This window comes from Oncorhynchus keta, chromosome 4 (assembly GCF_023373465.1).
Source record: "Oncorhynchus keta strain PuntledgeMale-10-30-2019 chromosome 4, Oket_V2, whole genome shotgun sequence".
Lineage (NCBI taxonomy): Eukaryota > Metazoa > Chordata > Actinopteri > Salmoniformes > Salmonidae > Oncorhynchus > Oncorhynchus keta.
Genome location: NC_068424.1, coordinates 30,666,472 through 30,684,381, shown reverse-complemented (window position 1 = coordinate 30,684,381; position 17,910 = coordinate 30,666,472). Strand labels below are relative to the sequence as shown.

Genomic DNA, 17,910 nt, shown 5'->3' with positions numbered 1-17,910 from the left:
CCGCTATTATACTGTATCTTTTTACTTATTTGCGTTCTAATATCTCCATGTAGAGGACTCAATACTCAATACTTTCAAATCCTTCCCCTGGGGTGAGAATTCCACAACACAGCTTCGTGTTGCCTTGCATCACAAAGTGAAAGCGTTATCTGTGGATCCCTACAAGCGGTGTGTTTTACTCTGTAAAACCCCATGGCCCATTCGACTCCAGTCTCTACTGATTCCATTTTTGTAGTGTCTAAACCCCTCCGAAGCGACACTGAAACATTGATATTGTCTACAGTGACTGCAGGTAAAAAAAATTTTACACAGTTGGATCTTTTATCTGGTTTTATTTGCCCTGTGTTCATTCTAACCATGGCCACGGAGCAGGAATCAATGTTCCATGCTCTCAACGTGATTCGTATATACCACAGCTACCGAATGATAAAACTGAGAGACACATTTGTGTTCCCAGATGTCTCGGGAAACCTATGACATTGAAATGTGTCGTGTGACCTTTAGTTCAATGTGTGAGCGTTATCTGTCGTTTCAGTGTTTACTTTGACGCAACACCACGACGTCTGGTGCTGAAATTTGAAATCCTCCGCGACACAAAATAAAACATGTTCCGTTTTAGTTCAATATCTATTCAAAAAGGGTGAAGGGAAACATGCCACTGAAATCTAATGCTGCATGCTAAATTGAGCCGCCATATTGCTAATACCAATAACATGGACTATTTCTCTGGAGTCAGTGCTCCTCCTAATTTACCACCTTGATAACGTTGCATGGAAACGGCTGCATGTGCAAAATAAGTTTCTGGTAGAAATAACATGTTTTCATCCCAGTTTATTAGTCTGAGTGTGCTTCCTCTTAATCCTCGGGGTAAAAATGACCTTCCTCCCGTCCATGTTCATAATTGCCAAGTGCCCCGCCGACTCGTCCATCTCTCTCCAGTGGAGTAATTATCCGTGTGGCTCATTGAGCAACCATTCGAGACAGTGCTTTATGTCCTCCCACAGTGGGACGTGAGGCAGAGACATAATAGGTCTGTTGTTTCCTCTCATTATCTCCTCTCCTCCTCTCCTCTCCCTTTGCTTGTTCAAGAACCACAGCAATGTTAAGACGACCGCCTAAAATGGTCAGAACACATATTTTCATTTACTTCATGAAGGCACCTCTTCAGACCCCTGACTGGCTCCTATTTTACTGCAGTCTGCTAATGATGCTGGGAGGAGAGAGGTGAAGATAGAGCGAAGGTCGCTTCAGATTCGTTTTTTGACCTTTTGATGATTTATGCCTCCGAACATTTGAACACATATTGTACCATTTTGCATTGAATGTTTTAGCCTACAATATTCTGATTTTTGTACTTGAAGAACTAACTCTTTACACTACATTAAATTGACTGGACTCCTCGCCGTTCTGTCTGTGCGATACACACAATACAATGTAAGAAAGAGATTTCGTAAAGAGTTAACCAATGGACTAAACGTTGTGGGTTGAAACCAGACCAGTCAATGTCCTTTTATCCGTTTATTTCTTAACTGTCTCTTTCATGTGGCCTTTGACCTGGCCTTTGCTGGGAGCTGAGTGTGATGAGCATGGATATAGACATTGAATGCTTCTCCTTTCAATTATCACATGACCTTTTGCCATTGGTGACTTTCTTTCAATACTGTATATAACAAATACTTGGCCTTTTTCATTATTTCTATACAGTATTTTGTATTGTACCTCGTATGCATGTGTCCTAACCACACACACACACACACACACACACACACACACACACACACACACACACACACACATATAGTGTGCAGTGCTATAAAAGTAAGTTAACTTGCCTCTCCTTAAAAGTCATTTCTTTATAAATCTATATATTTTTTGTCTTTATTGTTCCTTATATGTATGGAATGATTTAGTATCCTGACCTTTCGAAATAGTTACTACACATATGCATCCTATAGACAGATATGGACAAGTGCACATTACACGCTCACACACTCACACACACACAAACACAGGGGTGAGCTGTTGTTAACACCGAGGAGAAAAGGACAGAGGCCAAATCAAGCCCAGAGAGAGAACTGCAGTAATGGGGCAGGGACCAGAGAGGGGCCTGTTGTAATGAGAGAGGTGGCTGCTTCTCTCTCTCATCCTCTCCTGAGCCACACAGGAAACAGAAATAGCATTTTGTTTGACGTACGAGCCGGTTTTGACCTAGCCTCGCGACCTTTGACAATCAGTCTCGCTTTGTACTTCACAGAGTCAGGGCTGCAGCAGTCAAAGACGACAGTTCATTTCAACAGTGGCACCATCCACGCTGAAACAAAGTTGACCAGAGCCTACAGTAGGGGTGTCAAACAAATGGGATCTGGCTCACGGGTGGTTTGAGTTTAAAAAATACCTAAAAACGAACTCAATATACTTTGTATTGATTAAAACCAAATCAAAACGGCATACCCCCAAGCCATAAGACTTCTGAACAGCTAATAAAATGGCTACCCCGACTACATGCATTGCCCCCCCCCCCCCTTTACGCTGCTGCTACTCTCTGTTATTATCTATGCATAGCCACTTTAATAACTCTACCTACATGCACATAATTACCTCTTACCTCGACTGCTGCTCTTTAATTATTTGTTATTCTTATCTCTTACTTTTTTGGGGGGGGGTTCTTAAAACTGCATTGTTAGTTAAGGGCTTGTAAGTAAGCATTTCACTGTAAGGTCTACACCTGTGTGACACGAATGTGACAAATACATTTGATTTGAAATAATGGTCCATCCAGTTTCTTGGCTGTGCACAGCTCACTAATAATCACCGAAATGAAAGCTACATAGGGAGTATTGCTTAGCATAATTGGACGGAGAGGAAGTATAACCAATTGTCAGTGCGGCCCTCCGGACCTCGTTGAAGGACAAATGCGCCCCCCCCCCCCAGGTCAAAAAGGGGTCTGACACCCCTGGCCTACAGTATCCTTGGTCATATGACTCCCACTCCTCTGTGTCGAGAGAGAGTCACTGTATCCTGTTTGAGGTATTTCATCTTCCACCTACTGGGACCTCTTATGGTCCAAAAGTGCTACAGTATACAGTAGATTACAACTTACAATAATACACATCTAATGAACATTTGACTTCATTTCTTCAGCTGGCATGTATTTTCAGTATTTTGTCTGTGTTGTGGCTTATTCTTAATATCATGATTATCAGAGGCTTGCTCGTTCAACCGTCAGATTGGGCACCTTTATCCTGTACCCCTAAGCATGGTGCCTGTAAGTGAGAGGGCCACTTGAACACTGTGCCAGGATTGGTGAACGTGTAGCCATGGGAGTGAAGAACACATAATGAGCTCCGTAGGATCCCAGCAGCCTTTTGCCCTTGTCTCTATCTTCTCCGAACCTCCATTTCTCCTCCTCCTCCATCCACTGTCTGCTTGAGGAGGTAGCACGAACAATTAGTGGATACAGGGATGCTAGATTATGAGGTCAGCCAAAGCAATCAGACAGCTGCTGTTAGAAGAATGCTCTTCCAGCAACAGGGGGAAGAAGGGTCAGTGGGCCTCACGGTCTAAACAAGATGACAGAATTTATAAAGCATCGCTGTTAAAGAATATAGTTACCTGCGGTGTAGCCGTTATAATAAGGCCACATGGGGCTTCTTCCATATTCCCTCTGTATTTGTTTTCCTTTTTCATATTCTTTTGTTTTGCCTCTCTTTCCTCCTCGGCCTCACGGTCGACGCTGGAGGAAATTCTCTGACTCCTCTTTGATCTTCCCCTGGTTTAGATAAAACATTTTTGACAGAAATCTCTTTTTATCTCTCTCGCTCTCCTTTTCCTTCTTTCTGTCTTTCATTCCTCCCCTTTTCCATCTTTTTAACTGGCGCCCTCCACATTTCCTTGCGGTACACTTGCGAGCAGGAAGAGAGGTGCCCAGTCCTGTCATAGCTCGCTGGACAACTTGCCCCAACATTTCAAATGAGAATTGGACTCTTGGCTTTAGCGAGCCAAAGATGATATATAATTCATGGTGGGTGTGGGAGAGGTGTCAATGTGTCAGGAGGTAGAAGAAATGTAAAAGTGTTGCCGCTATTTACTGGCACAGAGACACTGGCCCACATCCCAAATGACACACTATTCCCTTTATAGTGCACCACTCTTGAGCAGGGCCCGATAGGGCTCCGGTCAAAACGAGTGCGCTATATAGGGAATAGGGTGCCATTTGGGACACAGGCACTTGCTTTCTTCACTGGGATTCTTCTTCTGCTACTTAGAGCCGAGGAAAAGAGGGAGGTCTTGATCAAATGCTCGCATGTGCCTCTCCAGAACCCAGAGCGACCGGACTAATCAAAGAAATGTCTGCCCTCATGTTTTATTAATTCATCTCGCTATGAAACAGCCGTTGGTTTAATTATTGAAGCGCATTGATTCAGTATGTATACAAGCTGGTCTACCCCTCTATTCACAAATGCTCTGCTGTGTTATCAAACGCCAGCCAACACTCTCTTTTCTGCCATTGATCTATTGTTATTCTCTCCATTTCTCGAGACCTCTCATTGTTTTAAAGGCTGAAAGAGGACTCCGTTGCGGTAGCCTGGTCACTGTAGGTTATATCGATGTTATACGGCTTAAAATAGCATTCTTAACATACCGAAAGTAGGTAATAGTGCTTTTGCAAGATACTGTAGTACTCTCACATGCAGTCCCAGAACTGGCAAAAACACCACCAAGTGTTAGGCTGGGGGCAGACCAATGGTAACAAGAGCCCTCTGAATGTCTATCGGATCTTTTGTATGGTGCCTGTCGTTCACCGCACCGCCAGTACCCTCTTCTCAAGGAGAAAAGTCAAGTAGATTCACAGTCAAATAATGGTCTCAGAACCTACAGTCTTTTTTACTAGAGAACCGGTAAAGGTCAGGGGGAGATTTGGCGTCTTGATCAAATATTTGGTTGGCCATTAGAAATGACTTGGTTTTGTGTGTCACTCTCTTTATACTGCCCGCTGAGTGATTATAAGGGTGAAATGCTGTATGCCTTTAGGTCAAAACAGTCACTCATACAGTCACTTAGGGTTTTGTAAAAAAATATATATAAAAAATAAGAACCAATGATTTTCTGAGTCAATGGTTGAGAATTTGTGAAATGCACCACCACGCACTGTATTATATATGAAGAGCTGGATACGTATACGTATGGCATATTCTAAGAACCTCGTGGCTGCGTCCGTGTTGATGTACACACGAATGTGTCTGTCCATCTCTGGCTGTGTGTCACTGAAACGGTGAGAGAAGTGCATCCGGTTTCATTAGCGTTTAAATCCAGAGACGAGGATGACGGTATGATTTCTTCAGACTTGCCGTTCAAGACGAATGACTCTTCTTCGGGAGATTTTCCCGCAATTAAACGCGAGATTGTGACATCCTCCGAGTGAAAATGAAGCGCTCCTCTCCAGAGACGCCAATTATATCAGTTCATGTGGATAGCTTTGCCGTCTAACTACTGAAGTCAGGTTCTTCTGGAACTCTGTGGTAGAGGTTCCAATGTTACTGGACTTTGTTGTGGGACTGGACCATTTTACATTGATATCCCCACACCTCGACCTATTGTCTATCTATTGTTAGGTGTGAACATTATTTTTCGGTTTGATACCCCGACTGCTGGTTTTCATGATTACACATGAATGTGTTACAAACATTTTTGAGTGAATGGTTTAGGATACAGTAGTGATGATATCAATTTGATGTTCTGCTCCTCTTCCTTCACCAGCTACCTCATCCCTGAACTCCCAGCTTCAGCACCTGCAGCAGCTTCAACAGATACAACAGCACCACCAGCAGCAACAACAGCACCATCACCAACAACAGCAACACCATCAGCAGCATCAACACTCCCACAGCCACGTCCACAACCAGCTGTCGTCGCGGGGTCACATGACCTCGCCCAGCCTACAGCCGTCCTCCGTCTCGGTCCCCTCCCCTGGCTCCGCCTCCTCCACCACCTCCATGACCGGCTCGGGCCAACCCCCGCTGTCTCCGCCGCTCAGGCAGAACCAATCACCGGCCCGAAGCCTGCCCTCGCCCGTCACACCGCCCATGCCACTGCAGGTGAGCTCACACTACCCTGTTACTGTATGCCACTGTGTTAATACCAAAAGTATTTTTACCTTGTGTTATCCAAGTTGCAAGAGTTGTAGCTTACATAGGCCTACTTCCTATTGCTGCTGCGTCTTTGACGCCCTCATGCATAGACTTCAGCCAGTGGATGTGTGGTCGAATATTCTTACTAGTGGTGGTATTGTGATGAAATGGTGTTGTGGGGTGTATTGTGGAGAGACGAAGGCCAATCTTGACATAGCACAATGTTGATGACTACTCATTAGACCCTGTTTGTCTAGGTACTGTTTTATACTTGATATGATTCCAGAGCTAGTGTTTGACGCCCGTCAGGCAGCTCTGATGTCAGTGTGGGGGCATTAAAATGTGCACCTACTGTAATTGACAAGGTCATCGTTCAGTGAGAGGGTTATTCAAAGCACACTAAACTGAGTTGCGAGCCGTCGCGCATCGTTTTTGAACTCCTCTTGGATATATCAGGTTCTCATCAACGTTTATCAGTCCTTTATTTTTATCTTAGCTGCCCTTCCCTCATCCAACCTCCTTTTTTCGTCAGTTTGTCTGTCCATCCATCTCGGCCCCCTTCTGTCCGTCTGGCTGTCAGTGTGCGACGATAATAACCTATTTTATATCCCTGTGGTTTCATTTCTGGTGGAGCTCGGCCAGGGTCGCCTCCTTCTCCCTGGCCACATTCATCAGAGTCAGGCCTTTATTGGGTTGTGGCGCTGCACCCTTCTTTATGGCCAGGATGAGTACGGCCATTTGTTTCCCCCCTTGCACCCCTCTCCGGCCCTGTCACGGCCCAGTGAGACTCAGCAGGAAAAACAGACGCCCGCATTTAATGGCCTCCAAAAGCTGGCTAGCTTCTGCCTGCCTCCCAGACCTAGACACCAACCATATACTATAACCACAGTCTAGCAGAGTCAAAGGCTGTGCATCCCAAATGGCAACCTATTCCATCCATTCCCCTCCCATAGGGCTCTGGTCAAAAGTTTATAGGCAATAGGGTGCTATTTGGGACGAACCCACAGTACTGGTCCACTCAGACACAGCCAGCATAAGGGCCAAAGCCTTGCAGTAATAACCTTCTTTTCTGGAGTACATAAGTGTTCTGATGTGCATTACAATCAAGCAAAGCTCCCCTATGTCTTTGAATATTCTTTCATTTTTGAAAATAATTTCAGGTCTAGAAAGCAGAGCTACAGAGAGTAGTCCCTGCCTGACATACTGCAGTGCCTGACGTACTCACAATTCAATATAATTCTCCTCTGTTTACTAGCACAATTAAGGAGCAATCATAATCTAGTTGTACTATGATGAAATCCACTAGTTTCACCACCAGACCTCATCCTTACTATTAGATTAAGAAGCTGAGATCCTGATTATGATGACTGGGGATACATTTACATTTTAGTCACTTAGCAGACACTCTTATCCAGGGATAGAAACAGACAGACAGACAGATCGATAGATAGAGATAGATCTGCACCCTCCATCTTGTGTGTGTGTGTGTGTGTGCATGCTAGGGCTGGGTCCCAAATGGCTCCCTATTTACTGCACTGCTTTTCACAACTTTTTCATAAGGCTCTGGTTTTAAAGTAGGCCACTATATAGGGAATAGGGTGCCATTTGAGATGCACTCTAGCAAAGATAACAGCTCTCATTTCATCTCCTTATTATTCACACACACATGACCACTCAGCCATTCAACCATTTGTTTTAATAACCACAGCCATTAGTTTTAATAACCAGGGGGCTTGTCAGATAGGCAAACATTCATTAGGAGACGATTACTCTCCTAATTGTTCACCACTGGGAGGTGAATAGAATCAACAGCTCTAGATGTCTGTGAGCTGATTCTCACTGAATAGAGTTATCAGGACCAAAATCTCAATTGACATAATACACTACATGACCAAAATATCTCATTCCAAAATCATGGGAATTGATATGGAGTTGGTCTCCCCTTCGCTGCTATAACAGCCTCCACTCTTCTGGGAAGGCTTTCCCGCTAGATGTTGGAACCTTGCTGAGGGGACTTCAAATCAAATCAAATTTATTTATATAGCCCTTCGTACATCAGCTGATATCTCAAAGTGCTGTACAGAAACCCAGCCTAAAACCCCAAACAGCAAGCAATGCAGGTGTAGAAAGGCCAAATCCTAGGAAGAAACCTAGAGAGGAACCAGGCTATGTGGGGTGGCCAGTCCTCTTCTGGCTGTGCCGGGTGGAGATTATAACAGAACATGGCCAAGATGTTCAAATGTTCATAAATGACCAGCATGGTCGAATAATAATAAGGCAGAACAGTTGAAACTGGAGCAGCAGCACAGTCAGGTGGACTGGGGACAGCAAGGAGTCATCATGTCAGGTCGTCCTGGGGCACGGTCCTTGGGCTCAGGTCCTCCGAGAGAGAGAAAGAAAGAGAGAATTAGAGAGAGCATATGTGGGGTGGCCAGTCCTCTTCTGGCTGTGCCGGGTGGAGATTATAACAGAACATGGCCAAGATGTTCAAATGTTCATAAATGACCAGCATGGTCAAATAATAGTAAGGCAGAACAGTTGAAACTGGAGCAGCAGCATGGCCAGGTGGACTGGGGACAGCAAGGAGTCATCATGTCAGGTAGTCCTGGGGCATGATCCTAGGTCTCAGGTCCTCCGAGAGAGAGAAAGAAAGAAGGAGAGAGTTAGAGAACGCACACTTAGATTCACACAGGACACCGAATAGGACAGGAGAAGTACTCCAGATATAACAAACTGACCCTAGCCCCCCCGACACAAACTACTGCAGCATAAATACTGGAGGCTGAGACAGAAGGGGTCAGGAGTTGCTTCCATTCAGCTACAAAGCATTAGTGAGGTCGGGGACTGATGTTGGGCGATTAGGCCTGGCTCAGTCAGTGTTCCAATTCATCGCAAAGATGTTCGAGGGGGTTGAGGTCAGGGCTCTTGCAGGCCAGTCAAGTTCTTCCACACCGATCTAGACAAACCATTTCTGTATGGACCTCGCTTTGTGCACAGGGGCATTGTCATGCTGAAACAGGAAAGGGCCTTCTTCAAACTGTTCCCACAAAGTTGGAAGCAGAGAATCATCTAGAATTTAACTGTATGCTGTAAGATTTCCCTTCACTGGAGCTAAGGGGCCTAGGCCCAACCACGAAAAACAGCCCCAGAGCATTATTCCTCCTCCACCACCAAACTTTACAGTTGGCACTATGCATTCAGGCAGGTAACATTCGCCTAGCATCCACCAAACCCAAATTCGTCTCTCTGATTGTCAGATGGTGAGGTAGCCTAGTGGTTAGAGAGTTGGGCCAGTGAACAAAAAGTTAATGGATTGAAATCCCTGAGCTGACAAGGTAAAAATCTGTTGTTCTGCCTCAGAGCAAGTCAGTTAACCCAATGTTCCCCGGGTGCTGAAGATGTGGATGTTGATTAAGGAAGCACCCCGCACCTCTCTGGTTGGGTTAAATGCAGAAAACACATTTCAGTTGTACAACTGACTAGTTATCCCCCTTTCCCTGAAGTGTGCTCCAGAGTCCAATATCGGTGAGCTTTATACCACTCCAGCCGACGCTTGGCATTGCGTGTGTCTGCTCGACCATGGAAACCCATTTCATGAAGCTCCAGACGAACAGTTCTTGTGCTGACGTTGCTTCCAGAGGCAGTTTGGAACTCGGTAGTGAGTGTTGCAACCGAGAACAGACGATTTTTACGCACTTCAGCACTCCGCGGTCCCGTTCTGTGAGCTTGTGTGGCCTACCACGCCGCGGCTGAGCCATTGTTGCTCCTAGAGGTTCACAATAACAGCACATATAGTTGGCCGGGGCAGCTTAGCAGGGCGGAAATGTAATGAACTTACTTATTGGAAAGATGAGCATCTTAAGACAGTGTCACGCTGAAAGTCACTGAGCTCTTCAGTACAGGCCATTCTATTGCCAATTCTATATGGAGATTGCATGGCTGTGTGCATGATTGTATACACCTGTCAGCAATGGGTGTGGCTGAAATAGCCAAATCCATTAATTTGAAGGGGTGTCCACATACTTTTGTATATATAGTGTATATACAAACACTTTTCAATTCACATTAGCAACAGGAATGTCACAAGCCGAGAAAGGGTTTGTTTGGGTTTGTTTGGCGTTCTTGCTTCGCAGCTCAAAAGTACCACAAATGTCACAGTAGTCACTAGCCAGGAGGCTAACTATTGTAAACTATTCCACTAGTTAGCTAGCTACTAGCTAACATTAAGCAAGCAACTCTTCATGCACACATTCATCCATGTTTCTCAAATGTAAACTTAAGCATTTACTCCACCTTTTTAAGGTTAGGCTTAAGCTTAGGCATTAATTTCGAAGTGTTAAGGTTAGGCATTAACTCAGAATGATTAACGTAAGGGTTAAAACAAAAATCTCAAAACAACTTTCTATTGCTGGATTCAAACATGCAATCTTTGGCACTGAACGCAGATGCTTACCCCTAATCTTAAACTTAAGCCTAACCTTAAACTTACCTCTAACCTTAAAAATGTGGAGTTAATGCGTAAACTTAAGCCTAACCTTAAAAATGTGGAGGTAATGGCACCAAAGGCAGATGCTTACTCCCATCCACCAACCCCGTCCACAACACCGCAGACGTACTTGAAGTTAACAGCGCTCACTGTTGTCCCTAGTGGCCGGTTTTCACATCATCTCCCAACGTCCTCAGACATGGATGGACGTCAAATACTGACCTGGCTGTAATTATAGCAACATAGTACACTTGAATAATGCAAAAAAAAACACAATCATGTGCAGACAATTACAGGTCTGTGCACTCATTATTTTGCTTCAAGACAAAAGCAAAGAGTTACTTCTAGCTAAAATTTCTTAGCTACAGTTTCAGGTTGTTACTGCAGTTTCAGGGAAAAACTCAATAAAACAAGTCTCAAATATCTATACATTTCAGCTGTTTCAAAAACATTGTCTCTGCTATTACCATTTGCAGTGGTGATTTGAACATGTACATCAAACTCCCCACTTTTTTGTTGTTGTTGATGCATGCCAGCAAATCCACAACACAACACTAAACAATACATGAAATGGCACTATAACGGTGACAAACGGTGCCCGCAAACTGTTAGGGTCTACACAAAGATGTCCCAACAGCAGAGCTTTCTTTTCAGCACCAAGGAGTGAAATCTTACCACCTGGCTATCAGCGGAGCCTTGTCTTTCAGCGAAACAGTTCCTTCAGCCTCATTTACTGTCTTTTTAAAAAACATAACGGACCTCTGAGACTATCACAGTGCAGGTGCATTTATACGGAGACTTGATTACACACAGGTGGATTGTATTTATCATCATTAGTCATTTAGGTCAACATTGGATCATTCAGAGATCCTCACTGAACTTCTGGAGAGAGTTTGCTGCACTGAAAGTAAAGGGGCTGAATAATTTTGCACGCCCAATTTTTCCGTTTTTGATTTGTTAAAAAAGTTTGAAATCTCCAATAAATGTCGTTCCACTTCATGATTGTGTCCCACTTGTTGTTGATTCTTCACAACAAAATACAGTTTTATATCTTTATGTTTGAAGCCTGAAATGTGGCAAAGGGTTGCAAAGTTCAAGGGGGCCGAATACTTTCGCATGGTACTGTATCTCCCTGGCATATTACATAATTTATGCAGCAGCATACAAGATTTTTGTTGTGCTCACTTGAACAGGAAAGTGGCGAGGCTGTGCTTCTTATGAGCAAATTTTGTCATCTAACTTTGTCATCAAAGTCTGCCATTCTCTGGATTTATGGTGCTTTCATAACAACTGGGAACTCGGAAAGAAACAAGGTTGAATCATGAAGTCAGTGATCTTCAGGTCGGAGCTCTAGAAAGAGGCCAGAGTTCCCGACTTGGAATTCCGAGTTGGATGACCGTTCAAAATGTGTTTTCCCAATCGGAGCTAGTTTTTTTTAACCTAGTCTGAGATTTCCCAGTTCAGAGTTTCCAGTTGTTTTGAACGCGGGCAGAAGTCATGCTGGATTGACAACATGGCCAATGTATCTGTAATGACCAATGACCCTGAGCCTGCTTGGATGGGCACTTCTAATGTAAATCTATGGCAGCACCCAAGGGGCCTGATTGTTCGAGCTCTCGCTGTAGATTTTGCGGTGACGTGGTGTCCCCATAAGTGAAAGAACCCTGAGCCAATCACGGCGCAACCAGAGAACATTACCAACCACTATGCTCCGTATTTTCCCATTGGCTGCCCCACCACCAGAGAAAGCACTGAGCTAGGCTGAAACACCTGCATTTTGGAGCTGCCTTACTGGAGAAAGCAAAAAAGAGCCCATGTTTGTATGTGGCTTTATTAACTACGTTTTTACATTGTTTTCAAACTGATATGTGACACGTATTAATGCCAAAATGACATCCAAATCAGGCAACAACACCACAAAAATATATACAGTTTATATTTTCTATATATTTTTTTATAGCTAAACAGGTGTGGCTCAGAACAGGTGTGGCACTGCCCCACCTGCCCTGAATTGCAGGTTGCCACTGACCATTTATATCCTACTGTAGTGTTGAGCTCAACGACATATTGTGTTCACACTGCCCTGCTCGAGGGTCAACTGCGAGGGATGTGCGCGATCTCCGGAGGTAGCGCTCTAGACGTGATAACTTCGCAAGTTTAATCTCTCGAGAATCAATACCTCTCGAGAACCTCTCGAAAAGAACCCTTTGCTATCGCCACTGTGAAAACGGCCTTTGTATGGCGAGGGCAGCACAAATATCCACTGGCTTACCAATATCAACATTACAGTGGATGAAGAAAAACAAAACGGTTGCGTTGAGACAATGCTCCCTTGTTTTTGTTTCAGTAGAGTAGCCTACTCTCCTACTCTGGTGGACTCTCCACAGTTTAACGTGAGCTTCACTCTCCCCACTCCTCAGTGTGTCTCCACCACAGAAGCCTCCACTACGCTGCTACCTCTCCCATCCCTCTCCAGCATGCTGAGTTCCAGGCAGTCACAGGCAATGGCCTCAGCCTCCCTCCACAGTGATGACAAATAGACAGGGAGGGAGATTATGAAATTTGCTTAAGTGTGTTAATAGGCTGATTGCTGCAGCCCGGGCTGAATTTGCTGGAAGTTGATTGATTAGAGGCGTAGGTTTTCTCCACGCCCAGCAGAGCTCAGGGATTTGACGGGATGCGCGGCGCTCGCCAAGTCTGTTACAGCGGAATTGATCTTAATTAGATCTGAAAGACCTGCCACAGCAGAATAGTCACGGCGATTAAAATGAAAAACAGGAGAAATTACTGATCAAATGAATCATAATGTCGGGCTACAGCTGTAGGTCTGGTGTAATTTGCCAGTCCACTGAGTTACATCGGCCCCGGCAGGGAGAGGCAGAGGAGGGAGAGAGAGGCTGCTACATACTGATCCGGCGGCAGCGGGAGGCTTAGGCCAGCCCATCAACTCTCTCTTATTCAATTCGCTGAGCCCGGGCCCTCGTGACCCCTGTGTGCCATCCACTGGAGCTAGCACACACACACACACACACACACATGTATACACACAGATGTTGTTTGCATGTACACATACACACACACACGCGCGCGCGCGCACACAGACATACACAGGTTTGCACGCGCAGACGCGCGCATACTGTACACGGGCATGCACACAAACACACTCATCAAATGGCGTTTTATTCATCGCCTGCTTCGTAAACAACAGGTGTGGACTCATAGTGAAATGCTTAGTTACGGGACCTTCCCAACAATGCAGAGAGAAAGAAAATAGAGAAATAATAGAAAAGTAAAACACGTAATAACAAAAGTAATAATAGATACCCATTGAATAATGATAACTTGTCTATGTACAAGGGGTACCAGTACATAGATGTGCAGGGTCACAAAGTACATACATGCATTCTTCCACATGTTATCATTCTCTACCATTCTTGTTTTATTTGTTTCTTTTTCTGACTTCTCATTTGTCCTTCCTCCCCGTTCCTGCTTTTCAATAGAATGAAGAATATCTCTTTGCACAAACTGTCTGGTTGGTTAGCTCCAATGTGCAGTCTGCCTGAACATTATCTGCTGTTTCTTGTTGAGCAACAACTTCCAGAGGCTCATGTACAGTATCTTTCCAGCCTAACTCTATCTTTTGTCTTGGTCTGGGCTGTCCTGTCACACACTATGTGTTGTGTGTTCACTAATAGCCCTTGACCTTGGCGCAGTGTCTAGCGGTGTCTAGCTCTGTGGTTTCAGGGCTTACAGTATGTCCTGTCTCTATCCTCCATCCTCCATCCCTTCGTCAGCTTCCTGCCGTGTGTCTGGCCTCCCCCCTGCAGTCCTCTGCTTTCCTCTCCTCCGTCCCTGTCAGAGCTCCACACTGGGCCTGTCCACTCTTCTCTTTCCCGCCATCCCACAAACTCACTGGGGTAATTACACCCCAGAGCCCTGCTCTCTCCCTGCCTCCCTCTTGTCCCAGCTCTCCACAATTTACCATCAAAATCTCTTTCTCTCTCTCTCTCTTCCTCAGTGGACCCCGACATCACAGGGCCGCGGGGCCTCAGACCCACAAGTGCTGCAATTACCTGAGCCCTCTCTCTCCATATCCTTTTCTCGCTCCTTCTTCCTTCTCCCCTCTTCTCTCCCCTCCGCTCCTGACTCCCCGTCAGCAGTCCCTGGCAATCAGGCTTCATTAGAGCTCTCTCGTGAAAACCCATCGTCACCAAGGTCAGCATCTGCCAACCACAACAGGCTTTCAGGGGCCTGGCTGTCTGCACTCCCTCCCTCCCTCCCTCCCTCCCTCCCTCCCTCCCTCCCTCCCTCCCTCCCTCCCTCCCTCCCCCTCCCTCCCTCCCTCCCTCCCTCCCTCCCTCCCTCCCTCCCTCCCCCCCTCAGTCAGTCTCCAGCCCATCTCAACTGCTTTTGTCTCCAGCTGAGGCTCCTTCAAACACCCGTGTCACTGTCTTCCGCTGCAGCGCACTTTTTCCTTTGTCAACCGCTGTTAGAATCAGAATCCTCCAATCTGCCCCTTTCCTCTCTTTCTGGGGGGGGGGGGGGTTATTCCCATTATATTAACATGTGTATTAAAGGGCTCTTCCACGTCGATTCATTGATTTTCCAGATCAGGTACGCGCCCGCAGCCCCTGATAATTCCACCGTGCATTATACCTAAATTAAAATGACATGCCCCTAGCATGCTTAAATGTACCCGTGATTTCCATTTTCCGGACTGACTTAAGTCTATGAAATTGTCCATTTACAATCTCAGAAATCTCATGAGAAAATCGAATATTCTGTAGTGAGCAAAAATACAGTGTTAGAAGTCATAGGCTTAATACACACACCACTGTCATATGGTCATATCGCAATTAACTACTGATGAAAAAAAATACGGCAGAATTGATATCAAATTTCATAAAGCACCACATCAGATGTTGTTTACAAATATTACTACTTTTTATAAACTTGTGTGCAATTGTGCTGCTGGGATCTGTCGAAGGAAGAAGGCTCATGTGTAGTGCCGTCACTGCCGTCTAGTGCTAGAAGTAGGGCCCTGTGAGTAGTCGGGATCCTTTAGCTGCTCAGGTTGGGAGGGGGTGGAGGGAGGTAGTCTCATTAATGCACAGGGGATCCGGCTCTTAAGAAGGCAGAAAATTGCCTTACGTAACGACCTGCGCACCACCACCACAATTTAGAAATACAAATGTGCACTGTTGACTGAAGCAGAAAATAAGACTGTTGCCCATCAACAGACAGCGCCACATTTTCCATATGAATAATTATACTGCATAAGGGGAACCAGATGAGGGAAACAGCCTGGGCATGACAGCACTGGTACTTTTATTTACTTCAAATGAGAGGGATTAGGGCCAAGGAAATATTCAGACTCCGGCCAAAGAAATTTGGGATAAGTCCCAAAAATAAGTATATTCATATTTACTATATTTTCTAAAAAACAATTATACCTGGAATCAGGAGAAAATAAGCAGGAAATTCGGAATCCTCCAACCAGGATTTATGGAAAACCTGTGAATTTATTTTAAGTTCCCAGAATTTTGCAATTACTGCCATTCTTGAATTAGGGATGTAACAAGCAGGCAGTGGTGTTAAATAATTAAGTAGTTATTTTGGGGTATCTGTACTGTAGTTTACTATTTATATTTTTGACAACTTTTACTTTTATATTCCTAAAGAAAAGAATGCACTTTTTACCTCATACATTTTCCCTGGCACCCAAAAGTACTTGTTACATTTTGAATGCTTAGCAGAACAGGAAAATGGTCACATTCGCACACATAAAGAGAACATCCATGGTCATCCCTACTGCCTCTGATCTGGCCGAGTCACTAAACATACTCTATATATACAAAAGTATGTGGAAATCTGCATTACACAGTTGAAGTTAGAAGTTTACATACACCTTAGCCAAATACATTTAAACTCAGTTTTTCACAATTCCTGACATTTAAGTAAGTAAAAATTCCCTGTCTTAGGTCAGTTAGGATCACCACTTTATTTTAAGAATGTGAAATGTCAGAATAATAGTAGAGATAATTATTTATTTCAGCTTTTATTTATTTCATTACACTCCCAGTGGGTCAGAAGTTTACATACACTCAATTAGTATTTGGTAGCACTGCCTTTAAATTGTTTAACTTGGGTCAAACGTGTTGGGTAGCCTTCCACAAGCTTCCCACAATAAGTTGGGGGAATTCTGGCCCATTCCTCCTGACAGAGCTGGTGTAACTGAGTCAGGTTCTTGGGCTCCTTGCTCGTACACGCTTTTTCAGTTCTGCCCACACATTTTCTATAGGATTGAGGTCAGGGCTTTGTGATGACCACTCCAATAACTTGACTTTGTTGTCTTTAAGCCATTTTGCCCAAACTTTGGAAGTATGCATGGTGTCATTGTCCATTTGGTAGATCCATTTGCGACCAAGCTTTAACTTCCTGACTGATATCTTGAGATGTTGCTTCAATATATCCACATAATTTTCTCTCCTCATGATCACATCTATTTTGTGAAGTGCACCAGTCCCTCCTGCAGCAAAGCACCCCCATAACATGATGCAGCCACCCCCGTGCTTCACGGTTGGGATGGTGTTCTTCGGCTTGCAAGCCTCCCCATTTATCCTCTAAACATAACGATGGTCATTATGGCCAAACAGTTCCATTTTTGTTTCATCAGACCAGAGGACATTTCTCCAAAAAGTACAATCTTTGTCCCCATGTGCAGTTGCAAACCGTAGTCTGGCTTTTTTATGGAGGTTTTGGAGCAGTGGCTTCTTCCTTGCTGAGCGGCCTTTCAGGTTATGTCGATATAGGACTTGTTTTACTGTGGATATAGATACTTTTGTACCTGTTTCCTCCAGCATCTTCACAAGGTCCTTTGCTGTTGTTCTGGGATTGATTGGCACTTTTCGCACCAAAATACGTTCATCTCTAGGAGACAGAAGGCGTCTCCTTCCGGAGCAGTATAACAGCTGCGTGGTCCCATGGTGTTTATACTTGCGTACTATTGTTTGTACAGATGAACGTGGTACCTTCAGGTGTTTGGAAATTTCTCCCAATGATGAACCAGACTTATGGAGGTCTACAATTCTTTTCTGAGGTCTTGGCTGATTTATTTTGATTGTCCCATGATGTCAAGCAAAGAGGCACTGAGTTTGAAGGTAGGCCTTGAAATACATCCACAGGTACACCTCCAGTTGACTCAAATAATATATATATATATATATATATATACTACATGTATGGGGACATGTGTATAAAATCGAGCACACCGACATGCAATCTCCATAGACAAAC

General features: G+C 44.6%; 1 protein-coding gene across 5 annotated transcripts in view; it reads left to right on the top strand.

The window, feature by feature from the left end:
• The window catches only part of LOC118382856 (POU domain, class 6, transcription factor 2-like), an 89,294-nt gene that overhangs the window by 38,797 nt on the left and 32,587 nt on the right, over positions 1-17,910 (top strand). For all 5 annotated transcript variants that reach the window (XM_052505590.1, XM_052505588.1, XM_052505594.1 and 2 more), the window contains one exon: positions 5,758-6,095. In XM_052505590.1, coding sequence (XP_052361550.1) covers positions 5,758-6,095 — 338 coding nt within the window. The remainder of the gene's footprint in view (positions 1-5,757; positions 6,096-17,910) is intronic.